The sequence below is a fragment of the Taeniopygia guttata genome, chromosome 1 (assembly GCF_048771995.1).
Source record: "Taeniopygia guttata chromosome 1, bTaeGut7.mat, whole genome shotgun sequence".
Classification (NCBI taxonomy): domain Eukaryota; kingdom Metazoa; phylum Chordata; class Aves; order Passeriformes; family Estrildidae; genus Taeniopygia; species Taeniopygia guttata.
Genome location: NC_133024.1, coordinates 115,285,777 through 115,306,686, shown reverse-complemented (window position 1 = coordinate 115,306,686; position 20,910 = coordinate 115,285,777). Strand labels below are relative to the sequence as shown.

Here is a 20,910-nt window from a genome sequence, read left to right as displayed (position 1 = left end):
ACTGAAATCACACTTTCCATGGCAGAAGTCCCCTGAAATCACATTTCCAGGGCAGAAACCCCCTGAAATCACACTTTCCAGGGCAGAAATCCCCTGAAATTACACTTTCCATGGCAGAAATCCTCCTTCCCGAGGCCTCCCAGGGCCTCTCCAGGGCACAGCTCCCGCACAGCCTTCGGGCTCACTCCAACCCCGCAGCTTCTGGGGGGCCTCCTCGTTAGCCCGGCGCTCATTAGCGCTCATTAACATTCATTAGGGCCGGCTGCCCCCATGGGGGCACCAGGGAACCCCCAGAGGGCTCTGGCAGCACCAGGCAGGGCTCAGGACATGGGGACAGGGCTCAGGATATGGGGACAGGGCTCAGGATATGGGGACAGGGCTCAGGACACGGGGACAGGGCTCAGGATATGGGGACAGGGCTCAGGATACGGGGACAGGGCTCAGGATATGGGGACAGGGCTCAGGACACAGGGACAGGGCTCAGGACATGGGGACAGGGCTCAGGATATGGGGACAGGGCTCAGGACACGGGGACAGGGCTCAGGACATGGGGACAGGGCTCAGGACATGGGGACAGGGCTCGGGATATGGGGACAGGGCTCAGGACATATGGACAGGGCTCAGGACACGGGGACAGGGCTCAGGACATATGGACAGGGCTCAGGACACGGGGACAGGGCTCAGAACAGGGGGACAGGGCTCAGGATATGGGGACAGGGCTCAGGACACGGGGACAGGGCTCAGAACAGGGGGACAGGGCTCAGGATATGGGGACAGGGCTCAGGACACGGGGACAGGGCTCAGGACACGGGGACAGGGCTCAGGACACGGGGACAGGGCTCAGGACATGGGGACAGGGCTCAGGACATGGGGACAGGGCTCAGGGCTTAAGTGCCCGAGAGCATCTGGTTGTTCCTAAGTCTTTGCTTTTTATTGTCTTGCAATTGTCCTAACTGTAAATTTTATTACTCTAATTGTATTGCTATTTTTATAACCATTTTATTATTATTAAACTTTTTAAATTGTAAAATCCAAGTGGCGTTTTTCACAGGAGAGAACTTTCTGTCATTTCAGCTCCTTCCCTGCTGCTCCTGGGCCCTGGGCCAGAGGCTGAGGCAGAGCCTCAGATTGTTCCTGCGCAGTTGTTCCTTGGGCAGTGGGACCCGGAGTTTAATCACCCATTTCACGCCTGGGCCTTGATTTGGGATAATTGCAATTAGCACAGTCAGTGGTGGCGTTTCGGCACGAAGGTGTTTTGTCCCTTGGCGGGCCCTGTCTTTGGCGCCCTCGGCCCCGTCCTGTCCCTCCGGCTCCGCCCCCGCCGGGCGGGCGGGAGCGCTGCCGCCGCCATCTTTGAAGCGGGCGGGATTCGCGCCGTTCCCCGGCGGGGCGGCGATTCCCGTGGGGAAAGCGGGGACAATATCGGGATGAGGGCTGCGATCGGTGTCCGCCGGCGGCCACAGGCGGCGCCGGGAGCGGGGCGGGGCGGGAAGGGGCAAGGCGGAGTGGGGGGGCCGTGCCCGGAGGGAAGATGGCGGCGGCGGCCTCAGTGGGGCGGGGCGCGCGCGGCGGGCGCGGGAAGCGGCGGGCGCGGAGGGACCGGGAGGGACTGAGGGGATTGAGGGGGTCTGAGGGGATTGAGGGGGACTGAGGGGTCTGAGGGCGCCGAGAGGCACTGAGGGGCACCCGCCGCCGCCGCCATGCACGTCGTGAAGCGAGGTGAGTGCTCCCGCCGCCCCGGGGGTCCCGAGTGTCGGGGATGAGGGGGCTCTGCCCTGCCCAGGGCACCGCGGTGTAGAAATGGGGTCCCTGCGCCCTTCTGGGGTTCCCCCTGCTGTGGGGGTCCCTGGCGTGGAAATCCCCCTGTTCTGGAGCGATCCCTCATGGTACGTTGGGGGGGGTCCGCCTCAGCTTTGGGGGTGCCTTGTGAGGGGGGATTAGACGACCCTTGGCCCTGGGGGTGCCCCTCTCTTTTAAGGAAGTCCTGCATGGGAGGACGGGCTCCCCGGGGCTCTGGGGGAGCCCAGAGTGAGAGAGCTGCCCCGGACACCCGCCCTGGAACTGGGGTGGTGCAGTTTTGGTTGGGATTTCCTGGGCTGGAGGGGGAGCGTTCCCTTTCCTTGTACCAACCCAGCACCTTGTGCCGCGGTGATCCCCACAGCGAGCTGTGCTAAGGGAGGGCTGCGCTGGGCTGCATGGTGGGGCTGGGCAGGGGCGTTCTGTGCTGAACTGGTTCTTACTGGGGCATTCTGTGCTGAACTGGTTCTTACTGGGGTGTTCTGTGCTGAACTGGTTCTTGCTGGGGTGTTCTGTGCTGAACTGGTTCTTACTGGACTGCACTGGGGCTGCCCTGTGCTGCACTGGGGCTGCCCTGTGCTGCCCTGTGCTGCCCTGTGCTGCACTGGGGCTGCCCTGTGCTGCCCTGTGCTGCATTGGGGCTGCACTGGGGCTGCCCTGTGCTGACCTGTCTCTCGCTGTGTGCTGTGCCCCGTGTCCCAGACGGCCGCCAGGAGCGGGTCATGTTTGACAAGATCACCTCACGCATCCAGAAGCTCTGCTACGGCCTCAACGCTGACTTTGTGGATCCTGTGAGTGCCCCTGCCCTGCCCTGCCCTGCTCCTGCCCTGGTCCCTGCTCCTGCTGGCCAAAGCTGGCTGGAAACGCAGGCAGGAGCTCCCGGGGTGTCCTGTGGGGGCTCTGGGGGTTCCTGGGTGTCCCCTCCCAGCCAGCACATCCTGTGGTTCCCTCAGCTCTCAGCAGACACATCCAGAATGGGTTTGTGGCCATTGTTTGTGCTCTGAGGGGTTTTACTTCCCAGGTGCAGAGGCTGTGGAGGGGAGAATCCCCCTTCCCTGCCATGGATCCCGTTCTCCTCAAACCTTGGGGAAGCCATTGAGCCCCTGGCAGTTAACAAAACAAGTTGTGTTGCTCCAATTCCCGTAGTTTGGATTTGGCAGGCTGCTCCCGGTGTCAGTCTGCAAAGCTGGAGCTCTGGATCCCCTCCTGGTCAAACACCAGGACAGAATTCCATGCCATTGCCACATCCTTGCTTGGTTTCCTGAGCTGATTTGGGGTGGGCATTGATCCCACTCATGGAAGCTTCTCCTTCCAGAGCCTGTGACTCCCCGTTGGATCCACTGACGTCTGTAGGTTTTTAGGCAGGTTTCAGACCCAGCTTGGCCATTTGGAGTCACCAGTTAAGGCTCTTCCCATGTCCCAAGTTCTCATGATCCATTCTCCTGCCTGAAATCCCACCCATCACACAGTTGCCATTGGTCCTGTACCCAAAAGTCGTAGGGATGGATGGCAGGAGGAGGACACTGGTGACCACAGTTTGAAGTGCCTTGACTGGGAGTTGATGCTGAGGACAGAAGTGACATTCCGAGTCCTTGTGCCCCTGAATTCTTATTCATTCTGCAGTTGTGTGTGAGCTCTTTTCCTGGAGCTCAGTTTCTCCTTTGGGATTTGGATCTTTTTGTGCCAGAAGCTTCCCAGGCCAGCAGTAACCCTCCCAAACCCTGTGGTAACGTTCCCTGCAAGGCTGTGAATCCCATGAGTTGTGCAAGAGTAGCAGCAGTTCATAAAGGTTCTGCAGAGACCGGCCAGTCCTGCCTGGAAACCATCATTACACGGGGTCCCAGAAGGGTTTGGGGTGGGAGGGAGCCCAAATCCCACCCAGGGACACCTCCCACTGTCCCAGGCTGCTCCAGCCCCAGTGTCCAGCCTGGCCTTGGGCACTGCCAGGGATCCCGGGGAGTCTGGGAATTCCATCCCAGCCCTGCCCACCCTGCCAGGGAACAATTCCCAGTCTCCCACCCAGCCCTGCCCTCTGGCACTGGGAGCCATTCCCTGGCTCCTGTCCCTCCATCCCTGTCCAGGAGCATTCCCAGCTCTCCCAGTCTGGTGTTGCAGTTCGCTCTGCTCCTCCCGCACAGCGAGGGGTGCTGTGGGTGCTGGGGCTCCCTGGCAGTGCTGGGGCTCCCTGAGCTGGGCATTTCCCTCCTGCAGGCGCAGATCACCATGAAGGTGATCCAGGGGCTGTACAGCGGGGTCACCACGGTGGAGCTGGACACTCTGGCCGCAGAGACCGCGGCCACGCTGACCACCAAGCACCCCGACTACGCCATCCTGGCCGCCCGCATCGCCGTCTCCAACCTGCACAAGGAGACCAAGAAAGTCTTCAGTGGTGGGTTGTCGGAATCTGTGGGTATTGGTGATTCCCAGATTATAGAAAGTCTCTGTCTGTCAGCCCCGCTGCCAAAGCAGAAGTCATAATTGGTCTGTGCTGTTTCAAGGTTGTTTATTCTGTTTATCTCTAACATGTTCTGCTGCCCTGCCGCAGCTCTGTCCTGCAGGGCAGCGTGTGGGGCTCTGCCCTCAGTGGGATGGTACAAACATTAAATACCACAAACTACCTGTGCTGGATTTACAATAACGTGCCAATATCTGTCACCTACGTTGGACAGTGTGTCCCCAGCCTGAACCAACAGAAAAATGCCAACACCACAGTGAAACATGGAGGGCATGAAGAAGGAGAAAAAGGACAAGACACACCCAATTCCTCCATCTTGTCCCCTCTGAACCCCTAATCTAGAATCCTAAAATTTTACTTTTGCACCCGTGTCACACTTAATTATTGCTTATATCAAACACTCAGAGCTTGTAATTCATCCTGTAAGATTGAAAACTCTTTTCCATGGACAGAGATCACAGCCAGTGTCTCTGGGGGCTCTGTCCAGGGGGGTTCCTGACCCCTGCCAGGGTCCCAGAGCTGCCAGGGCAGCCAGAGGGAAGCCCTGGATTCCCACAGTGGGTGAACGTGGCTGCCGGGGGCAGAGACGGAGGGGGAGGTTTGGAGCACACAAACTGGGAGATTTTCGAGTGGGAGCTCCTGAGGGACCAGGCTGGCTGAAAATGCCGTGGAGAGGAAACCCAGCGGTTTCCCAAGGCAAACAGAATGGCCTCGTTTTTGAGAAGCAGTTGTACAAATGGAACGGTGAAAAATGTGATGGGTTGGGATTGGGTTGTACCCACTGTCCTCCCCATTGGTTACTTTTTACAGTGGGGCTTTGACAGAATTTGTGGGTTGTTCAGGTTGGCCGTGCTGAGCAGCAGAAGAGCAGTTGTGTGTTTGGGGTGTTGGAGAGGGTTATTTCCACGGACTCCATCCCTGAATCCCAGTGCCACGTGCTGCAGGGACAGGCATGGACATGTCCTGCTCACAGCCCTTTCCCTCACAGATGTGATGGAAGATCTCTACACCTACATCAACCCTCACAACGGGAAGCACTCCCCAATGATCTCCAAAGAGACTCTAGACATAGTTCTGGCCAACAAAGATGTAAGTAGTCGGGTTTTTTCCACTTCTGAACTATTGCACTGAAGTTTGAAAACTTAAATAACGTGCTTTTCTTATTTTTTAAGCAAGCCATGTTTGTTTTAGGGTAAAAAGCCAACACAGAAACCAGTGCAGGGCATGAGTGGCGAGTGTAAGAGGGGACGTAGGAGTTTTCTTCCTCTATGGATGTCGTATAGTAAAATTTGTTTTCTTGGATGTACCTGTTGCCATGATCAGCACAAGTAATTAATTTGAGAAAAAGTACCTAGTGCTGGAGCAAAGTGAGGCAGCACAGGAGGGACAGAAGTGGTTTGGGTTCAGTTTCCAGATCATTCCAGGTCTGTGTTCTGACCGGGAATTTCCTTTTGCCCTTTGGTCCTTTGTTTTGTTTCTTGTTGTCCAGTCAGATTTCAGTAAATTCAGCCAAAAACGGAGTGGAAAAAGGTTGTTGAAGCTGTGCTTTTGTTGTTTTGAGGGAATTGCTGTTCCTGCTTCATTCCTGTGCTAGGAATGCCAGCAGGTATAAATAACGTTGTTACAGCTTGTAAATTTTGTTGTTTCCTGCCAGCGCCTGAACTCCGCCATCATCTATGACAGAGACTTCTCCTACAACTACTTTGGCTTTAAGGTAAAGAGCACATTGCTCCTGGGTCTGTTGGGAAGCATGGGAATGCTTGTGGGATCATCTGGATTGGGGCACAGGAGGGGGTGGGACATCAGTGGGGCTGTGAAGACGAAGGGCACCTGCACAAAGCAGCTGCCCCGTGGGAGAAATCGTGGCGTTTTCTTGCTGCTGGAATATTCTAACTGTTGGGCTGGGATTCACAGCAGATCACACTGAGTGTTGTTGGATGCCACTCCTAAAGGAAATACTCTGATCCTCAGTAAGCCACAGAAGGGATTTTTGCTTTTCCCACCGTTGAGTGGAGCAGTTCTCTCAGTGTGTCATCCCACAGGTTTATCCTGCCCGTGCTGCTGATTGTCCCCACAGCACCCCAGGGTGCTGCCCTCACACCCAGCTCAGCTGGGCTGCTGTGCTCTGGGTCTGCAGAGAGGTCCTGTGGGCTCAGGACAGTGTGGAGCCTCCTGCCCATGCTCCACACTCTAATCCAAAGCAGTGTTGGAATCTTCCCGTGGACTTGTGTATCTTCATTAAGCTAATAAAGAGAGAAGCAGCAGAGTGCAGGGCTGGCAAAGCCTGGGATGAGGGGTGTGGAGATGACTGAGTTTGGAGTTGACAGGGTTTTTAAAAAAATTAAAGTCTGCCTGTCTGCTAAAATCCATCCTCTCTTTAAAGACTCTGGAACGCTCCTACTTGCTGAAAATCAACTCCAAAGGTAAGGGCTGTCCCTAGTGCTGAGCACTTCTTAAAAAATGTGAGTTAATTTAAATTAAATTAAAGCCAAGTTTAGGTGCTGTGCTGCCAGTGAGGCAGGCCCTTGGCTTGGCTGTCCTGGGACAACAGAAGGGTTAGAGATTAATTGCAAAATCAAAAAGCTGAAACATAATTGGATTCTGGACTGCACATTTGGTTGAATTTAACTGTTAATACAGTTTTCCCTGCTCTATGAAAGCAGCTGAGAATTGGAGCAGATTGTTCCTTGAGCTTTTCAAAGCCTGATGGGATGAAGTCCTGAATAAACAGGCCTGGTGCTCTCTGAGCAGGAGCTGTGCTGGAGAACTCAAGTTCCTTCCAGCCCCAATCTCTGTGATTCCATGAAAACTCTGGCTCCCAAGTGTCCCACTGCAGCATTTGGAGCTTGCTGTGACCTCTGTGACTGTCACATGGAGTCTTCTTCCTCCCTGCCTTTCTGGGTTTGCTTGGTGGGTGAGGGGCTGGGCCTGCCTTGGCATCCCAAAATCCCAGTGCCCTGGGCACATTGCAGTGTGGGCAGCAGGAAAAGGGGAATTGTGCCCCTGTGTCCCACAGGTGAGAGCCCTGAGACCTGCAGAGCTGCTCCAGCCCTGCCCCAGCCCAGGAGGAGCTGGAGCTGCTGCAGAGAGCCCAGAGGAGGCTCCAGGATGAGCAGAGGGATGGAGCAGCTCTGCTGGGAGGAAAGGCTGGCACAGCTGGGATTGTTCCCCTGCACAGGAGAAGCTTTGGGCTGAGCTCAGGGTGGCCTTGCAGGGCCTGGAGGAGCCCCAGGAAAGCTGGAGAGAGACAATTTCCAGGGCAGGGAGGGACAGCACACAGGGAATGGCTTTAAGCTGAAGGAAGGCAGGGCTGGGTGGGAGATTGGGAATCAGGAATTGTTCCCTGGCAGGGTGGGCAGGGCTGGGATGGAATTCCCAGAGCAGCTGTGGCTGCCCCTGGATCCCTGGCAGTGCCCAAGGCCAGGTTGGAGCAGCCTGGGACAGTGGGAGGTGTCCCTGCCATGGCAGGGGTGGCACTGGGTGGGATTTGGGGTCCCTCCCAAGGCAGCCCCTGGAACTGGCTGTCCCTGTGTCCCTGCAGTCGCTGAACGTCCCCAGCACATGCTGATGAGGGTGTCTGTGGGCATCCACAAGGCCGACATCGACGCTGCCATCGAGACCTACAACCTGCTCTCGGAGCGCTGGTTCACCCACGCCTCGCCCACGCTCTTCAACGCGGGCACCAACCGCCCCCAGCTCTCCAGGTGCTCCCCTCTCCTCACTGCAGCCTGCCCCCAGGGAGGGCCTCGGGCTCATCACAGCTGCTCAAGCCAGAGGCTTGCACAGCCTCTGAAACGAGCAGCTGAGTTCCTGCCTGTGTTTTATCAAGTTTTGAGAGGCTGCTGCCAAGTTTTAGCTGTCCTTGGGGAAAAATACCCAGGTTCCTGTCAACTCTAGAGATATTGGAAGCCTTTGCATGGCTGTATTGTATTGGAAAGTTCCTGATGTGCATAGTTTGCTGCAGGTTACTAAGTGAATCCTGGTAATTCTTTTCTAAAAGCAGCAAGCATAACTGATAGGCTTTTGATATCGTATATATCAGGAAAAGGATTATATTTTTATAAAGATTTGTATCAATGTGTTGTAGGGAAAAGGCTCTTTTCCAGGGGATGCTGACACTGCCCAGGGAATGGGCACGGCCCCGAGGCTGCCAGAGCTGCAGGAGCCTTTGGACAGGGATGCCCAGGGTGGGGTTATGCAGAACCATAAATTAGACTCTGATCCTTGTGGTTCCTTCCAGCTCAGGGTATTCCACGATTCTATGATTGAAAATGTTTGATAGCAGAGGTATCAGCAGTATAGGTATTGCTCATGGTGTTTTCTGGTTTGTCCTTTATTCCACACCTCTGGGATTGTGGAGCATGCTAAAGGTCCCCTGTTTGCCCTGGTTTTTGCAGCCTGGTGAAACATGACTTTTCCTTCCATCTTTGACCACTGAAACTGTTTCCTTCCTTCAGCTGCTTCCTGCTGTGCATGAAGGACGACAGCATCGAAGGCATCTACGACACCCTGAAGCAGTGTGCCCTCATCTCCAAGTCTGCCGGGGGCATCGGCCTTGCCGTGAGCTGCATCCGTGCCACGGGCAGCTACATCGCTGGGGTGAGTGCCTGTGCCAGCCTGGCTCACCCAGACAGGGACAGCACAGGGACAGTGCTGCTGCTCCCTGCAGAGGCCAAACCAGAGCTGCCTCTCACTCGCTTCTCACAGCACTGAGCCTCCCTCAGCAGCCCCTTGGCCTAAGGCAGGAAGGTTGGTTTTCCTCCCTGTTTTGGCTTCCTAATAGAAACCCTTCCAAACAGAGGATCTTATTCCAGTGTTTGGCCAGACAATTCCAATGTTTGTCTGTTAGCAGCCGAGGAATATGCCCAGAGACTTGTGCACTAGCCCCTTGCCTTTCTGTGTCTCTAATTGCCCCAGACCTTCCATGGATGTGTGTTTGGGTTTCTTGTCACAGTGTGTGTAAAACCTGCAAGCCTGTAGGTGACATAACGTAGGGCAAAGACGTTAGGAGGGACATTTTATTAACTCTGGGACACACAGCTGATAGGTAAATTTTTGTCAGAGAAGGTGTGGGGAAGGGACTAGAAATAATTGGTGGTGATCAGTGTAAGAGCTCTGCAGCCTGAGGTCAGCCCCTGCAGGGAGCTGCTTGTAATGATGGTTTTCCTGTGTCCCTGCAGACAAACGGGAATTCCAACGGGCTGGTTCCCATGCTGAGGGTCTACAACAACACTGCCCGCTACGTGGATCAAGGTGGAAACAAGGTACCTCACACCAGCTCCAGAAGGGAGCCTCGGGTCATGGAGAGCTTCCACACTGGCCAGGGCTGTCCCACGAACACCAGGGAGCTGATGGAGTGGTTGTGGGTGACACATCATCACAAAGGGCATTTCCCCCTGTGTTGGTATCTGGTGCTGCCCCCCAGTTCCTAGCTGGTTTGGGGAGTTGTGGGCGCTCAGGAGCAGGGCAGCAGGTTTCTTTGCAAGGACAGTTTGTTCTGATCTGGATTGTGTTCCGTGTCCCAGAGACCTGGGGCTTTTGCCATCTACCTGGAGCCGTGGCACTTGGACATCTTTGAGTTCCTGGACTTGAAGAAGAACACAGGGAAAGAAGAGCAGCGAGCCAGGGACCTGTTCTTTGCACTCTGGATCCCTGATCTCTTCATGAAGCGAGTGGAAACCAACCAGGTGAGAACTTGGCTGGCACAGAAAAGCTCTGCTAGTGGAGGAGCACGTGAGCAGCCCTGGAAGGAGCTCAGCAAGGGCTGCAAAGCTGCTTTGCTCCTTGCTCCTTCCAGGACCTTCCTGGAGGAGCTACTGCACCTTGTTTGAGAACTTTGGCTGTGCAGGTGGAGAATGGAGCTGGGCAGCTCCAGCTCTGTGTTTTGCTTCAGGGCTTAATCTTACAGCCCATGACTCGTTCTTGGACTGTTGGGCTATTTTGACTCTGGGGCTTCCTTAAGGCATCAACATTTTCTCAGTAAATTGTTCTTATGGCTGCTTGTATTTCACAGCATCTCAGACTGGTTTGGCTTGGGAGGGACCTTAAAACTCATGCAGTGCCACCCTCTGCTATGGGCAGGGACATCTTTCACTGTCCCAGATTGCTCCAAGCCCCATCCAGCCTGGCCTTGGACACTCACAGGGATGGGGTAGCCACAGCTTTAATTAAAAGTGCCTAAAGCTTTCCTCTGAATATTTTTCCCCTGCACAGGACTGGTCCTTAATGTGCCCAAATGAGTGTCCAGGCCTGGATGATGTCTGGGGAGAGGAATTTGAGAAGCTCTATGAGAGGTAAGAAGAGTGAGCAGGTCTGTAAGTGGTGCCATCCCCTGCCAGAGCTGCCCGTGTCCCGTGGGATCTGGGGCCGTGGCACAGGTTTGTGGGAGGGGGCTCCCTGTGCAGAGCTCAGCAGCAAGGAGGGCCTTGGCTGCCCCAGGCCCCGAGGAGCCCAGAGGCTCTCCCTGGTTTTTGGGGCTCGGGGCTGACGGGGCTGCGGGTGCGTTGCAGCTACGAGCGGCAGGGCCGCGTGCGCAGGGTGGTGAAGGCCCAGCAGCTCTGGTACGCCATCATCGAGTCCCAGACCGAGACTGGCACCCCCTACATGCTCTACAAGGACTCCTGCAACAGGAAGAGCAACCAGCAGAACCTGGGCACCATCAAGTGCAGCAACCTGTGCACCGAGATCGTGGAATACACCAGCAGGGAGGAGGTGAGTGCAGAGCGGGAGCTCGGAGTGCTGGGGAGGCTGGGAGAGCTCCTGTGGCACCTCTCTGGATAGGTTTCACTGTTGCTTGGGAAGGGGGCAGGTAGCTGAGAAACTCCTGACCTGAGGACTCACAGCCCTTCCACGGGCCGTGGTTCCCTTCCCACTCCTGTGGAGGGTTTGGGATGACACAAGATGTCCTTTGAAGGACAAGGAACAATATTGTAAATGCAGGTGACCCCGGTGGGAAAAGTTCAGAAGGCTGAAGGATTTTTTTATTATAACTATACTATAATACGTTAATATACTATTTAAAGGATATACTAAAACTGTATACCCAGTTTTAACTCACAACTCGTGACCCTCTCACTGGAGTCCAGCCACAGGTGGGTTGGATTTGCCATCAGGCTCAAACAATTCTCACCAGAATCCAACCAAGCAATCACCCCAGGGAAACAATTCTCTAAATACATTCTACATGAGAAAAACAAAAAGCAGAAATAGAAATTTTTTTGAAATGTTTTCTCTTTCTTCTGTGCTTCTCTATGAAAAAATCTTGAAAGAGAGAAGAATGTACCTACGACAGAACAAATCAGGCTTAAAATTCCTTCCAACCCAGACCCTTCTGGGATTTTGTGTAAGGTTGTTTTCCAGGCAGTGGGACTGACCAGGGAAGGATTTTTTCTGGTAATAGCAATTTCTACTGACCTTCCCTGAATTGTTGTGACCTTTTGCACAGCGTGTGACATGCCAGAGGACCAAGGGGTGCACTTTCCCTGGCTGGCAGGTTCCCTGGCGGGTTGTTCCGTGTTTGGGGCAGAGCTGTGCCATTCCCAGTGATGCCCTGTGTGTGCCCACAGGTGGCTGTGTGTAACCTGGCCTCCATCGCCCTGAACATGTACGTGACCCCCGAGCACTCCTACGACTTCAAGAAGCTGGCTGAGGTCACCAAGGTCATCGTCCGAAACCTCAACAAAATCATTGATATCAACTACTACCCTGTGCCAGAGGTGAGTGCTGGGCTGGGCCTGAATCCTGCCCAGCGCAGCCTGGGACACAAGGAATCACAGGGGAGCTCTGTGAACCGCCTGTTCCCAGGTGGGACCTGTCAGTGCCTGCCTGAGATCCAACCCCCAGCAGCTCCGTGGTGAAGCAGTTGTAGGAAAGCTTCCCACTCTGCTTCTGCCATTGGGATTTTTTCACGTGTGAGGATTTCCATGGAGCAGACCACCAGTAGGAACAGAGTGGGAAGTGGAACACAGAGAAGGATCCTGGAAAGATCCTGAGATAGTGTAGCTCATTTTGGTTGGTTTTACAACCCCCTGACAAGAGAGGGCAGCCAGGTGGGGGTCAGGCTCTGCTCCCAGAGGGCAAGGAAAAGGACACGAGGACATGGCCTCGACCCCTGGCAAGAGAGGTGTAAGTTGAACATTAGGAAAAAATTCTTAATGGAAAGGGCTGTCCATCTCTGGCACTGAATGCCCAGGGCAGTGGTGAAGTCCTCATCCCTGGAGGGGATTTAATATCCATGTGGATGTGGCACCTGGGGACATGGTCAGTGGTGGCCTTGGCTCTGCTGGGGAACAGTTGGACTTGGTGGGCTCAGAGGGATTTTCCAACCTCAGTGATTCTGCTCTATTAAATGTCTTCATGTATCAGAAGGTGCTGAGTGTTCTCTTTGAAATCCTGGCTCCCTTTGCTGGGTTAAACGACCAAGTGTGCTGAGGTCTGGCAAACTCTGTCGCTGTTGAGGCAGGGATGGGAATGAAGACACTCCATCTTCAGAAGGCAAAGAATGATCTTTATTCAAAAACACCTCTCTTTTACAGAGATCATTGTGAATATTAATCTCATTGGTCTTAAATAAAAACATTTCACCTGATTGGTGCACTGGACCTAGGTCAGTGTGGTAGAACATTTCTGTAAACAATATGAACAGAAAGAGAGATAATAATAGTTTACATTGCTCCTGGACTTTTTCCCAGGCTGAGCCTGGCAGAGATCTCTCTCTGAGCTGAGACTATCCCCCAGTGTGGGCTGCAGCAGGCAGTGTGAGGCTGGCAGGAGGCTGTGCAGAGCTGCTGGCACGCTGCAGCAGCAGCGGCTGTGCTGAGGTGTCCGGGCTGTGCTGAGGTGTCCGGGCTGTGCTGAGGTGTCCCTGCTGTGCTGAGGTTTCCCTGCTGTGCTGAGGTTTCCCTGCTGTGCTGAGGTGTCCCTGCTGTGCTGAGGTGTCCCTGCTGTGCTGTGGTGTGTGTCCCTGCTGTGCTGAGGTGTCCCTGCTGTGCTGAGGTGTCCCTGCTGTGCTGTGGTGTGTGTCCCTGCTGTGCTGAGGTGTCCCTGCTGTGCTGAGGTGTCCCTGCTGTGCTGTGGTGTGTGTCCCTGCTGTGCTGAGGTGTCCCAGCTGTGCTGAGGTTTCCCTGCTGTGCTGAGGTGTCCCTGCTGTGCTAGGTGTCCCTGCTGTCCCGCAGGCCGAGCGCTCCAACCGGCGGCACCGGCCCATCGGCATCGGCGTGCAGGGCCTGGCCGACGCCTTCATCCTCATGAGGTTCCCGTTCGAGAGCGCCGAGGCGCAGCGCCTCAACCAGCACATCTTCGAGACCATCTACTACGGGGCCCTGGAGGCCAGCTGCGAGCTGGCCCGGGAGCACGGCCCCTACGACACCTACCAGGGCTCGCCCGTCAGCAAGGGGGTGAGTGCGTGCCAGGGTGGGACAGGGAAGGCTCTGGGCTGCTGCAGAGACCTGCAGGGAGCTGGTTCTGGCAAGTGGGATGTGAGGCAGCAGTGCCCTGCAGCCAGGAGGGACATCCCTGTCCTGGGGGCCACCATCACTGCCCGGAGGGAAGGGATTGTCCCACTCTGCTCTGGGCTGGGACAGCCTCACCCCCAGTGCTGGGGACAGTTCTGGCTGCCTCAATAAAAGGTCAGAAGCTGTTGGAAAGTGTCCAGAGGAGGGACACGAGGTGGGGAAGGTCCAGGGAACCCCCCGAGGTCCCTGGGGCAGCTCAGCCTGGAGCAGCCTGAGGTCAGAGCTCCCCGGGGCTGCAGCTCCTCCCGAGGGGCAGCGCAGGGACAGCTCCGAGCTCTGCTCTGGGCCAGGGACAGCACCAGGGAGCGCCTGGGGCTGGGCCAGGGCAGCTCAGGCTGGAATCAGGGAAAGGCTCTTCCCCAGAGGTGCTGGCACTGCCCAGGGAATGGGCACGGCCCCGAGGCTGCCAGAGCTGCAGGAGCCTTTGGCCAGCGCTGCCAGGGATGCCCAGGCTGGGATTTTGGGGGTCTGGGCAGGGCAGGGCTGGCACTGGGGGTCCCTGGGGGTCCCTACAGCTCAGGGTATTCTGGGATTCTGTGATTTGAAATGACAATCAGACTCTGGCTGTGTTGGCTGTGTCCTGGAGCAGTCACAAGATGGAGTGTTTGTTGGGTCATACCAGAGCTTCACTGAGATCTAATGGGAGGGACGAATTAAGAGGAATAACAGGTCCATTTCCAATGGGGTTTATAAAACATGGAGAAAAGAGTGCCCTCTCTAACTGGGACCAAACTGTGTTCCTCAGATCCTTCAGTATGACATGTGGAATGTCACCCCGTCTGACCTTTGGGACTGGAAGGCTTTGAAGGAGAAGATTGCCAAGTGAGTAACCCTGCATGGTTTGTAGTAGATGTCAGATAAAATTCAGACTCGATTGGGTGGGAAGGACCTCAAAGCTCATCCAGGGCCACCTCTGCCATGGCAGGGACACCTTCCATGTCCCAGGCTGCTCCAAGCCCCATCCAGCCTGGCTTTGGATATGAATTTGATATGATCTGTCTACTGAGAACTAAAGGCAGGGTCCAAGTGTGAAAACGTGTGCTCCCCCCACCCCAGCAGCTCTTTCCTGTGAGCTGGTTTTTGGGTGGCTTTTTTTTCGTTCTTGTTCTTCCAAGGCCGAGGCTGCCAGGGAAAAGCTGAGCCTTGAACATCCTCAAGACAGGAATCACTGAAGTGTGAAGTGCCTGCCATGGACTAATTCTGTCTGTTTGGCTCTAATTTTTAAATGTAAATCTGCTCCCTGTCCTGTGTGTGGTGAGGTTTCAGCCTCTTCATGGGCTGCTGGTTCAGTTCTGCCTCAGGGCTGTGGCTCGTGCAGTGCCTGGCAGATTGTCTTCCCTGCACCCCATCCATGACTGACTCACTTGGGAAAGCCTCTGATGGGGGGTGAGAGCAGCAAAACCCCTAATTCCACTTGATTTGCCCCACAGTGCCACTTGAGTGGTGCTTCCCTTTTCCCTGTGGGCGATGTCAGGCGTTGCAGGCTATCCCAGATTTCCCAGTCCGTGCTGTTCCTGCTCTCTCCCGTCCTGTGTCCCTAACTTTGCCTGCTGTCCCCAGGTACGGTGTGAGGAACAGCCTCCTCATCTCCCCCATGCCAACGGCCTCCACTGCCCAGATCCTGGGCAACAACGAGTCCATCGAGCCCTACACCAGCAACATCTACACCCGCAGGGTGCTCTCGGGGGAGTTCCAGGTGAGCTCTGGGCACTGCTGAGTTTTTATGGCTGAAGGCAAGGGGAGGCCTCACACCTGGGGGCTCAGTTCAGCTGGATGCTTGTGTCCAAGCACCAAGAGGATCTGGAGCACTGGTGCTGCAGGAGTCCAGCTCTGTGTGTTCCACAGTCACCACGGAATAGGTGAGGTTATAAACAAGTGCTAGGAAAAGCCTTTGTGGGGGCTCAAGGTGGGCTGCAGGAATAACTGCTGAGGGGTGGTGATGTCATGGAAGGGACGTGGGGAGAGTAGCTGAAACCAGGTCCTGAGAGTGAGCTGTGAAGCACTGAAGGGGCCATGGAAGAGCTCCAGAGGCTCAGAGGGGTCTCTCAGTCAGGAAAGGGAGTGAAACAAGCTGAGTTCTGGAGGCTGGAGTTAGCAAAGCCCCCTGTGGAGACAAGGGGAGGCTGTCCCTGTTTGGGAGGTGTGTCCATCCCCTCTGGGGTGTCTCAGTGCTCTCCATTCCTCCTGGCTGTAGGATCAGACAGGAGAGGGGAGCTGGATCAGGAGGAGGATCATTGCGCTGCCTCCCTGTGTAGGGCAGGGGGACAGGGACCCCAGTCCCAGCAGGAAAAGGTGGCTGTGTTTTCTTCCCAATACTCAGCCTGCCCTTGTTCTGTTCTTTCCCCTGCTGACATCAGTCTTGATTGTTCACACCCTTCTTCAGGAACTCAGGCTGTGGCTAGTGGCCCTGCAACAGCAAGATCCCTCCTTTTCCCATCTTTTGGAGTTCCTCATGCAGGGCAGTTCCATACAGCCCCCTGCAGATTTGCCATGTCCAGCAGAATCCCAGAATAGTTTGGAGGGACCTTAGAGATCTTGTAGTTCCAGCCCCTGCCATGGCAGGACACCTTCCAGTACCCAGGCTGCTCCAAGCTGTCCAGCCTGGCCTGGAACACTTCCAGGGGGGAGGGAATGGGCAGGAACTTGTTCAGCCATTTAAGAACCTTTGGCTTCTGTCCCTCCCAGGTTGTGAATCCCCACTTGCTGAAGGATCTGACGGAGAGGGGCCTGTGGAACGAGGAGATGAAGAACCAGATCATCGCCCACAATGGCTCCATCCAGGTACAGGGCCAGCAGGCCTTCTGGATTCCCACTTGGCAGGAAGATGATACAGGGGTGGTTTCACAGCAGGGAATACCGTGGAATGTCCTGAGCTGGAGGGACCCCCAGGGATCCCCAGTGCCAGACCCCACCAGCCCCACCCTGGGCATCCCTGGCAGCGCTGGCCAAAGGCTCCTGCAGCTCTGGCAGCCTCGGGGCCGTGCCCGTTCCCTGGGCAGTGCCAGCACCTCTGGGGAAGAGCCTTTCCCTGATTCCAGCCTGTCCCATGTAACTGCTGAGGGGGAGCTGAGGGTGTCTGCAGGTGTGCTTGGTGCTGGCAGACACAGGATGTCCAGAGGAGGCCACCCAGTTATCAGAGGGATGGAGCACCTCTCCTGCAAGGAAAGGAGAGAGAATTGGGATTGTTCAGCCTGGAGAAGGCTCCAGGGATGACCTAAGTGCAGCCTTCCAGGACCTAAAGGAGCCAACAGGAAACATGGAGAGAGACAGTTTACAAGGGCTGGAAGGACAGGACACAGGGAATGGCTCTCACTGCCAGAGGGCAGGGCTGGGTGGGAGATTGGGAATTGGGAATTGTTCCCTGGCAGGGTGGGCAGGGCTGGGATGGAATTCCCAGATTCCCCTGGATCCCTGGCAGTGCCCAAGGCCGGGCTGGAGCAGCCTGGGACAGTGGGAGGTGTCCCTGCCATGGCAGGGGTGGCACTGGGTGGGTTTAAGCTCCCTCCCAACCCAAACCCTTCTGGGATTCTGTGTTTGAACTGAGGGACAGAGCTCAGCTGTACAGGCCTCAGTTCCAGTCAGGATTGCTGGAGCCCCAGCGATCACTGAAGAATTCCATGATGTAAATAGGGATATCTGGGCAGTCAGTGCTTTCCAGCCTGGAAAACTCCTCCTGTTCTTCCAGAACATCCCTGAGATTCCCGATGACCTGAAGCAGCTCTACAAGACTGTGTGGGAGATCTCCCAAAAAACCATCCTGAAGATGGCTGCAGACAGGGGGGCCTTCATCGACCAGAGCCAGTCCCTGAACATCCACATCGCCGAGCCCAACTACGGGAAGCTCACCAGCATGCACTTCTATGGCTGGAAACAGGTACAGCTGGGCTCCTTCCCCAAAACAGGGCAGCAGCTGGGGTTATTGGGGCTTCTTCCCCAAAATGGGGCAGCAGCTGGGGTTATTGGGGCTCCTTCCCCAAAATGGGGCAGCAGCTGGGGTTCCTGGGGCTCCTTCCCCAAAATGGGGCAGCAGCTGGGGTTCCTGGGGCTCCTTCCCCAAAATGGGGCAGCAGCTGGGGTTCCTGGGGCTCCTTCCCCAAAATGGGGCAGCAGCTGGGGTTATTGGGGCTCCTTCCCCAAAATGGGGCAGCAGCTGGGGCTGAGGCGTTGTTCCCAAAAATGGGGGCATTACCTTGGATTGGGGGCTTGTTCCCAACAAATAGGGGCAGTACCTGGGACTGAGGGGCTTGTTCCCAAAAAACGTGCTGTACCTGGGACTGGGGGGCTTGTTCCCAAAAAACAAGTGCTGTACCTGGGACTGAGGGGCTTGTTCCCAAAAAGCAAGTGCTGTACCTTGGGCTGTTCCCAACAAATGGGGCCTGGTAAGTTTGGCACTGATAAATTCTGGCACAGCAAGTTGGTCTCAGCGATCCCGGGAAGGGCAAACGGCTGTTTCCTTCCAAGAACCCTGCTTTCCCCTGGAGCATCCCCGGAGCTGGGGGTGCCCGAGCTGGGGTGCCCGCCGTGCTGCTGCCAGCGCTGAGGTCCCCCGTGTCCCCAGGGCCTGAAGACTGGCATGTACTACCTGCGGACAAAGCCGGCTGCCAACCCCATCCAGTTCACCCTCAACAAGGAGAAGCTGCGGGAGCGGGAGAAGGCGTCCAGGGAGGAGGAGGAGAAGGAGAGGAACAAGGCAGCCATGGTGTGCTCCCTGGAGAACAGGGAGGAGTGCCTGATGTGTGGCTCCTAAGGGATTGCCCACGGCTCCTGGCTGGAGCTGCAGGGACAGGAGCATCTGGAGGAATGTCAGGATGCTGGGGGCTGGGGCTGGGAGGGGGTGGTGTAGCTTCCCCATCCACAGGGATGGGCTGATTCTGCTTTAGTAGCTGGGCTTTCCAGGGGTTTCAGCACTGGCGTGGCCTTCCACAGCACCCTGCAGGCGGGACTGGGCACAGGGAGGTGCTGGTGGCACTCACAGCTCTGTCCTGGGCACTCCAGGCCGTGCCTTGCAGTCACCAGAGACTGCTCCTCTTGTGCCAGGGAGCAGCACAGGCTGGGCCCTTTTCCCTGCTGGGAATGCCCCGGGTAGGGGTGGTCAGTGTCTGCCAGTGTCCTGCTGACACACCTGCAGCGTCCCCACCCTGCCAGAGCCTCCTCGTCCCACTGCTGCTCCCTCTCCTCTGGCCTTTCCAGAACGCCTTTGGAAGGAGCAGATGGGTGGCAGGGGTGTTGCTTCCTGTGCTCTTCTCCCTCAGCTGGCCAGGACAGCCTGGCACGGGCTGGTGTCCTCCAGTGGGGACAGAAAGGCAGAGCTGCTGCCCTGCATTTTGTTCTGCATTAAATTCACTGATTTGATCTAATTGCTCAGGCAGTTTCCTGCCAGGGGTGCCAGTGCTGTCCTTGGCCACAGGTCAGGTGCCATTTTGTGAGGGCCACATGCCATTGGTGAAGATCACCTGCCACCTCTTTTCAGGGAGATCCACTTCTCCACCCCAGGTAGTTCTTAGATTTTCTAAACCTCTTATCTATTTACTGCTCCTGTACTCACTCCCTGCTCGAACTCAGTGGGGTTTCAGGCAGTCCTGCAGTATTTATTGAACTCGTGAACCACACCCCACCCCGAGAACTCAATAAAAGGAATGTGGAAGGAACGGGCGGGGCTGTTGGAACGCTCCTTTGGTGATGGACAGTGGGCAGCGGTGCTGGCAGGTGTGTGCTGCTTCCCACGGGGACACAGACACTGTCCCTCTGCACAGCTCCGGGCAGGAGGGACAGCCGGAGCTCCCTGCTGGCAGGGACAGGGACAGGGACAGGAGAGGGAACGGCCTCGGGCTGGGCCCGGTTCTGGCCCGACTCACAAACCCTGGTCCGGTTCTGTCCCAGCACTCGAACCCCGGTTCTGCCCCGGTTCTGTCCCAGCACTCGAACCCCGGTTCTGGCCCGGTTCTGTCCCATCGAGTCCCGGTGCCGGTGCGGCTCCTGCAGTTCCGCGCGGTGCCGCCGGGGGGCGCTGGTGTCGCGGGCGCTGCGGGAGCGGCGCCGTTGGGACCCCGACCCCCCCGCGGGTGTCCCGAATGTCCCCAAATGTCCCCGAATGTCCCCGAACCTCCCCGAGTGTCCCCAAATGTCCCCGACCCTCCCCGAATGTCCCCGAATGTCCCCAAACCCCCCTGACCTCCCCACACCGAGCCCAGCCCTTCCCGAGCAGGGCTGGCTGTGGGCATCGGGCACATCGCGGTTTCACAGTGCCACCTCCAGGGGACACCTGCAGGGATGGGCACTCCAAAGCTCCCTGGGCAGCCCCTTCCAGGGCTGAGCCCCCTTTCCATGGGGAAATTGCTGCTGCTGTCCCAGCTGAGCCTGCCCTGGCCCAGCCTGAGGCCGTTCCCTCTCCTCCTGTCCCTGTTCCCTGGAGCAGAGCCCGACCCCCCGGCTGTCCCCTCCTGGCAGGAGCTGTGCAGAGCCACAAGGTCCCCCCTGAGCCTCCTTTTCTCCAGGCTCAGCCCCTTCCCAGCTCCCTCAGGAACTCTCCAGCCCCTTCCCAGCTCCCTCAGGAACTCTCCAGCCCCTTCCCAGCTCCCTCAGGGATTCCTCAGCCCCTTCCCAGCTCCCTCAGGAACTCTCCAGCCCCTTCCCAGCTCCCTCAGGGACTCTCCAGCCCCTTCCCAGCTCCCTCAGGAACTCTCCAGCCCCTTCCCAGCTCCCTCAGGAACTCTCCAGCCCCTTCCCAGCTCCCTCAGGAACTCTCCAGCCCCTTCCCAGCTCCCTCAGGGATTCTCCAGCCCCTTCCCAGCTCCCTGCCCTGGACCCTCCCAGCACACAGGAACTGTCCTGCTGCTCGCAGCCACTCCCATAACTGATAGTTGCCACGAAGCCCCACAATGATCCCAAATGCTGCCCTGAAAAATGAACATTTGGAGGGGAGCCAGGCTCTGAACTCTGATGTTTATGATCAGGCCACGCAGGCGATGCTTCCTTTCACCAAGGGGGGACAATGAGAAGCAAATGACAAAAGCATTTGATTTTATGTGTGTGGTCTTCATCAAATTAGCAAAAAAAAAAAAAAAAAAGCTGGGCGGGCAGGGGGGAGTTTGCAGGAGCATTGAAGAAATGGATTTTTAAAGGGCCTTGAAAGGGGCTCGGTGAATG

General features: G+C 56.5%; 1 protein-coding gene across 1 annotated transcript; it reads left to right on the top strand.

Annotated features, from left to right (window-relative positions):
• Positions 1-1,552: 1,552 nt before the first annotated feature.
• On the top strand, positions 1,553-19,412 carry RRM1 (ribonucleotide reductase catalytic subunit M1). Its single transcript, XM_030287517.3, has 19 exons — positions 1,553-1,719; positions 2,500-2,588; positions 4,009-4,186; positions 5,241-5,341; positions 5,907-5,966; positions 6,636-6,675; positions 7,794-7,956; positions 8,710-8,851; positions 9,433-9,516; positions 9,778-9,939; positions 10,466-10,545; positions 10,762-10,963; positions 11,818-11,967; positions 13,426-13,647; positions 14,510-14,586; positions 15,325-15,460; positions 16,450-16,545; positions 17,450-17,638; positions 18,323-19,412. The coding sequence occupies exons 1-19, from the start codon at positions 1,701-1,703 to the stop codon at positions 18,509-18,511; spliced, it is 2,379 nt and encodes a 792-aa protein (XP_030143377.3). The 5' UTR covers positions 1,553-1,700; the 3' UTR covers positions 18,512-19,412.
• The last annotated feature ends 1,498 nt before the right edge of the window (positions 19,413-20,910 follow it).

What these genes read in the sequence shown, in the direction of transcription:
- RRM1 (XM_030287517.3), top strand. An exon ending in TAGTTCTGGCCAACAAAGAT is followed by an intron (nt 5,342 to 5,906) that starts GTAAGTAGTCGG and finishes GTTTCCTGCCAG; the next exon opens with CGCCTGAACTCCGCCATCAT. An exon ending in CCCACAATGGCTCCATCCAG is followed by an intron (nt 16,546 to 17,449) that starts GTACAGGGCCAG and finishes CTGTTCTTCCAG; the next exon opens with AACATCCCTGAGATTCCCGA.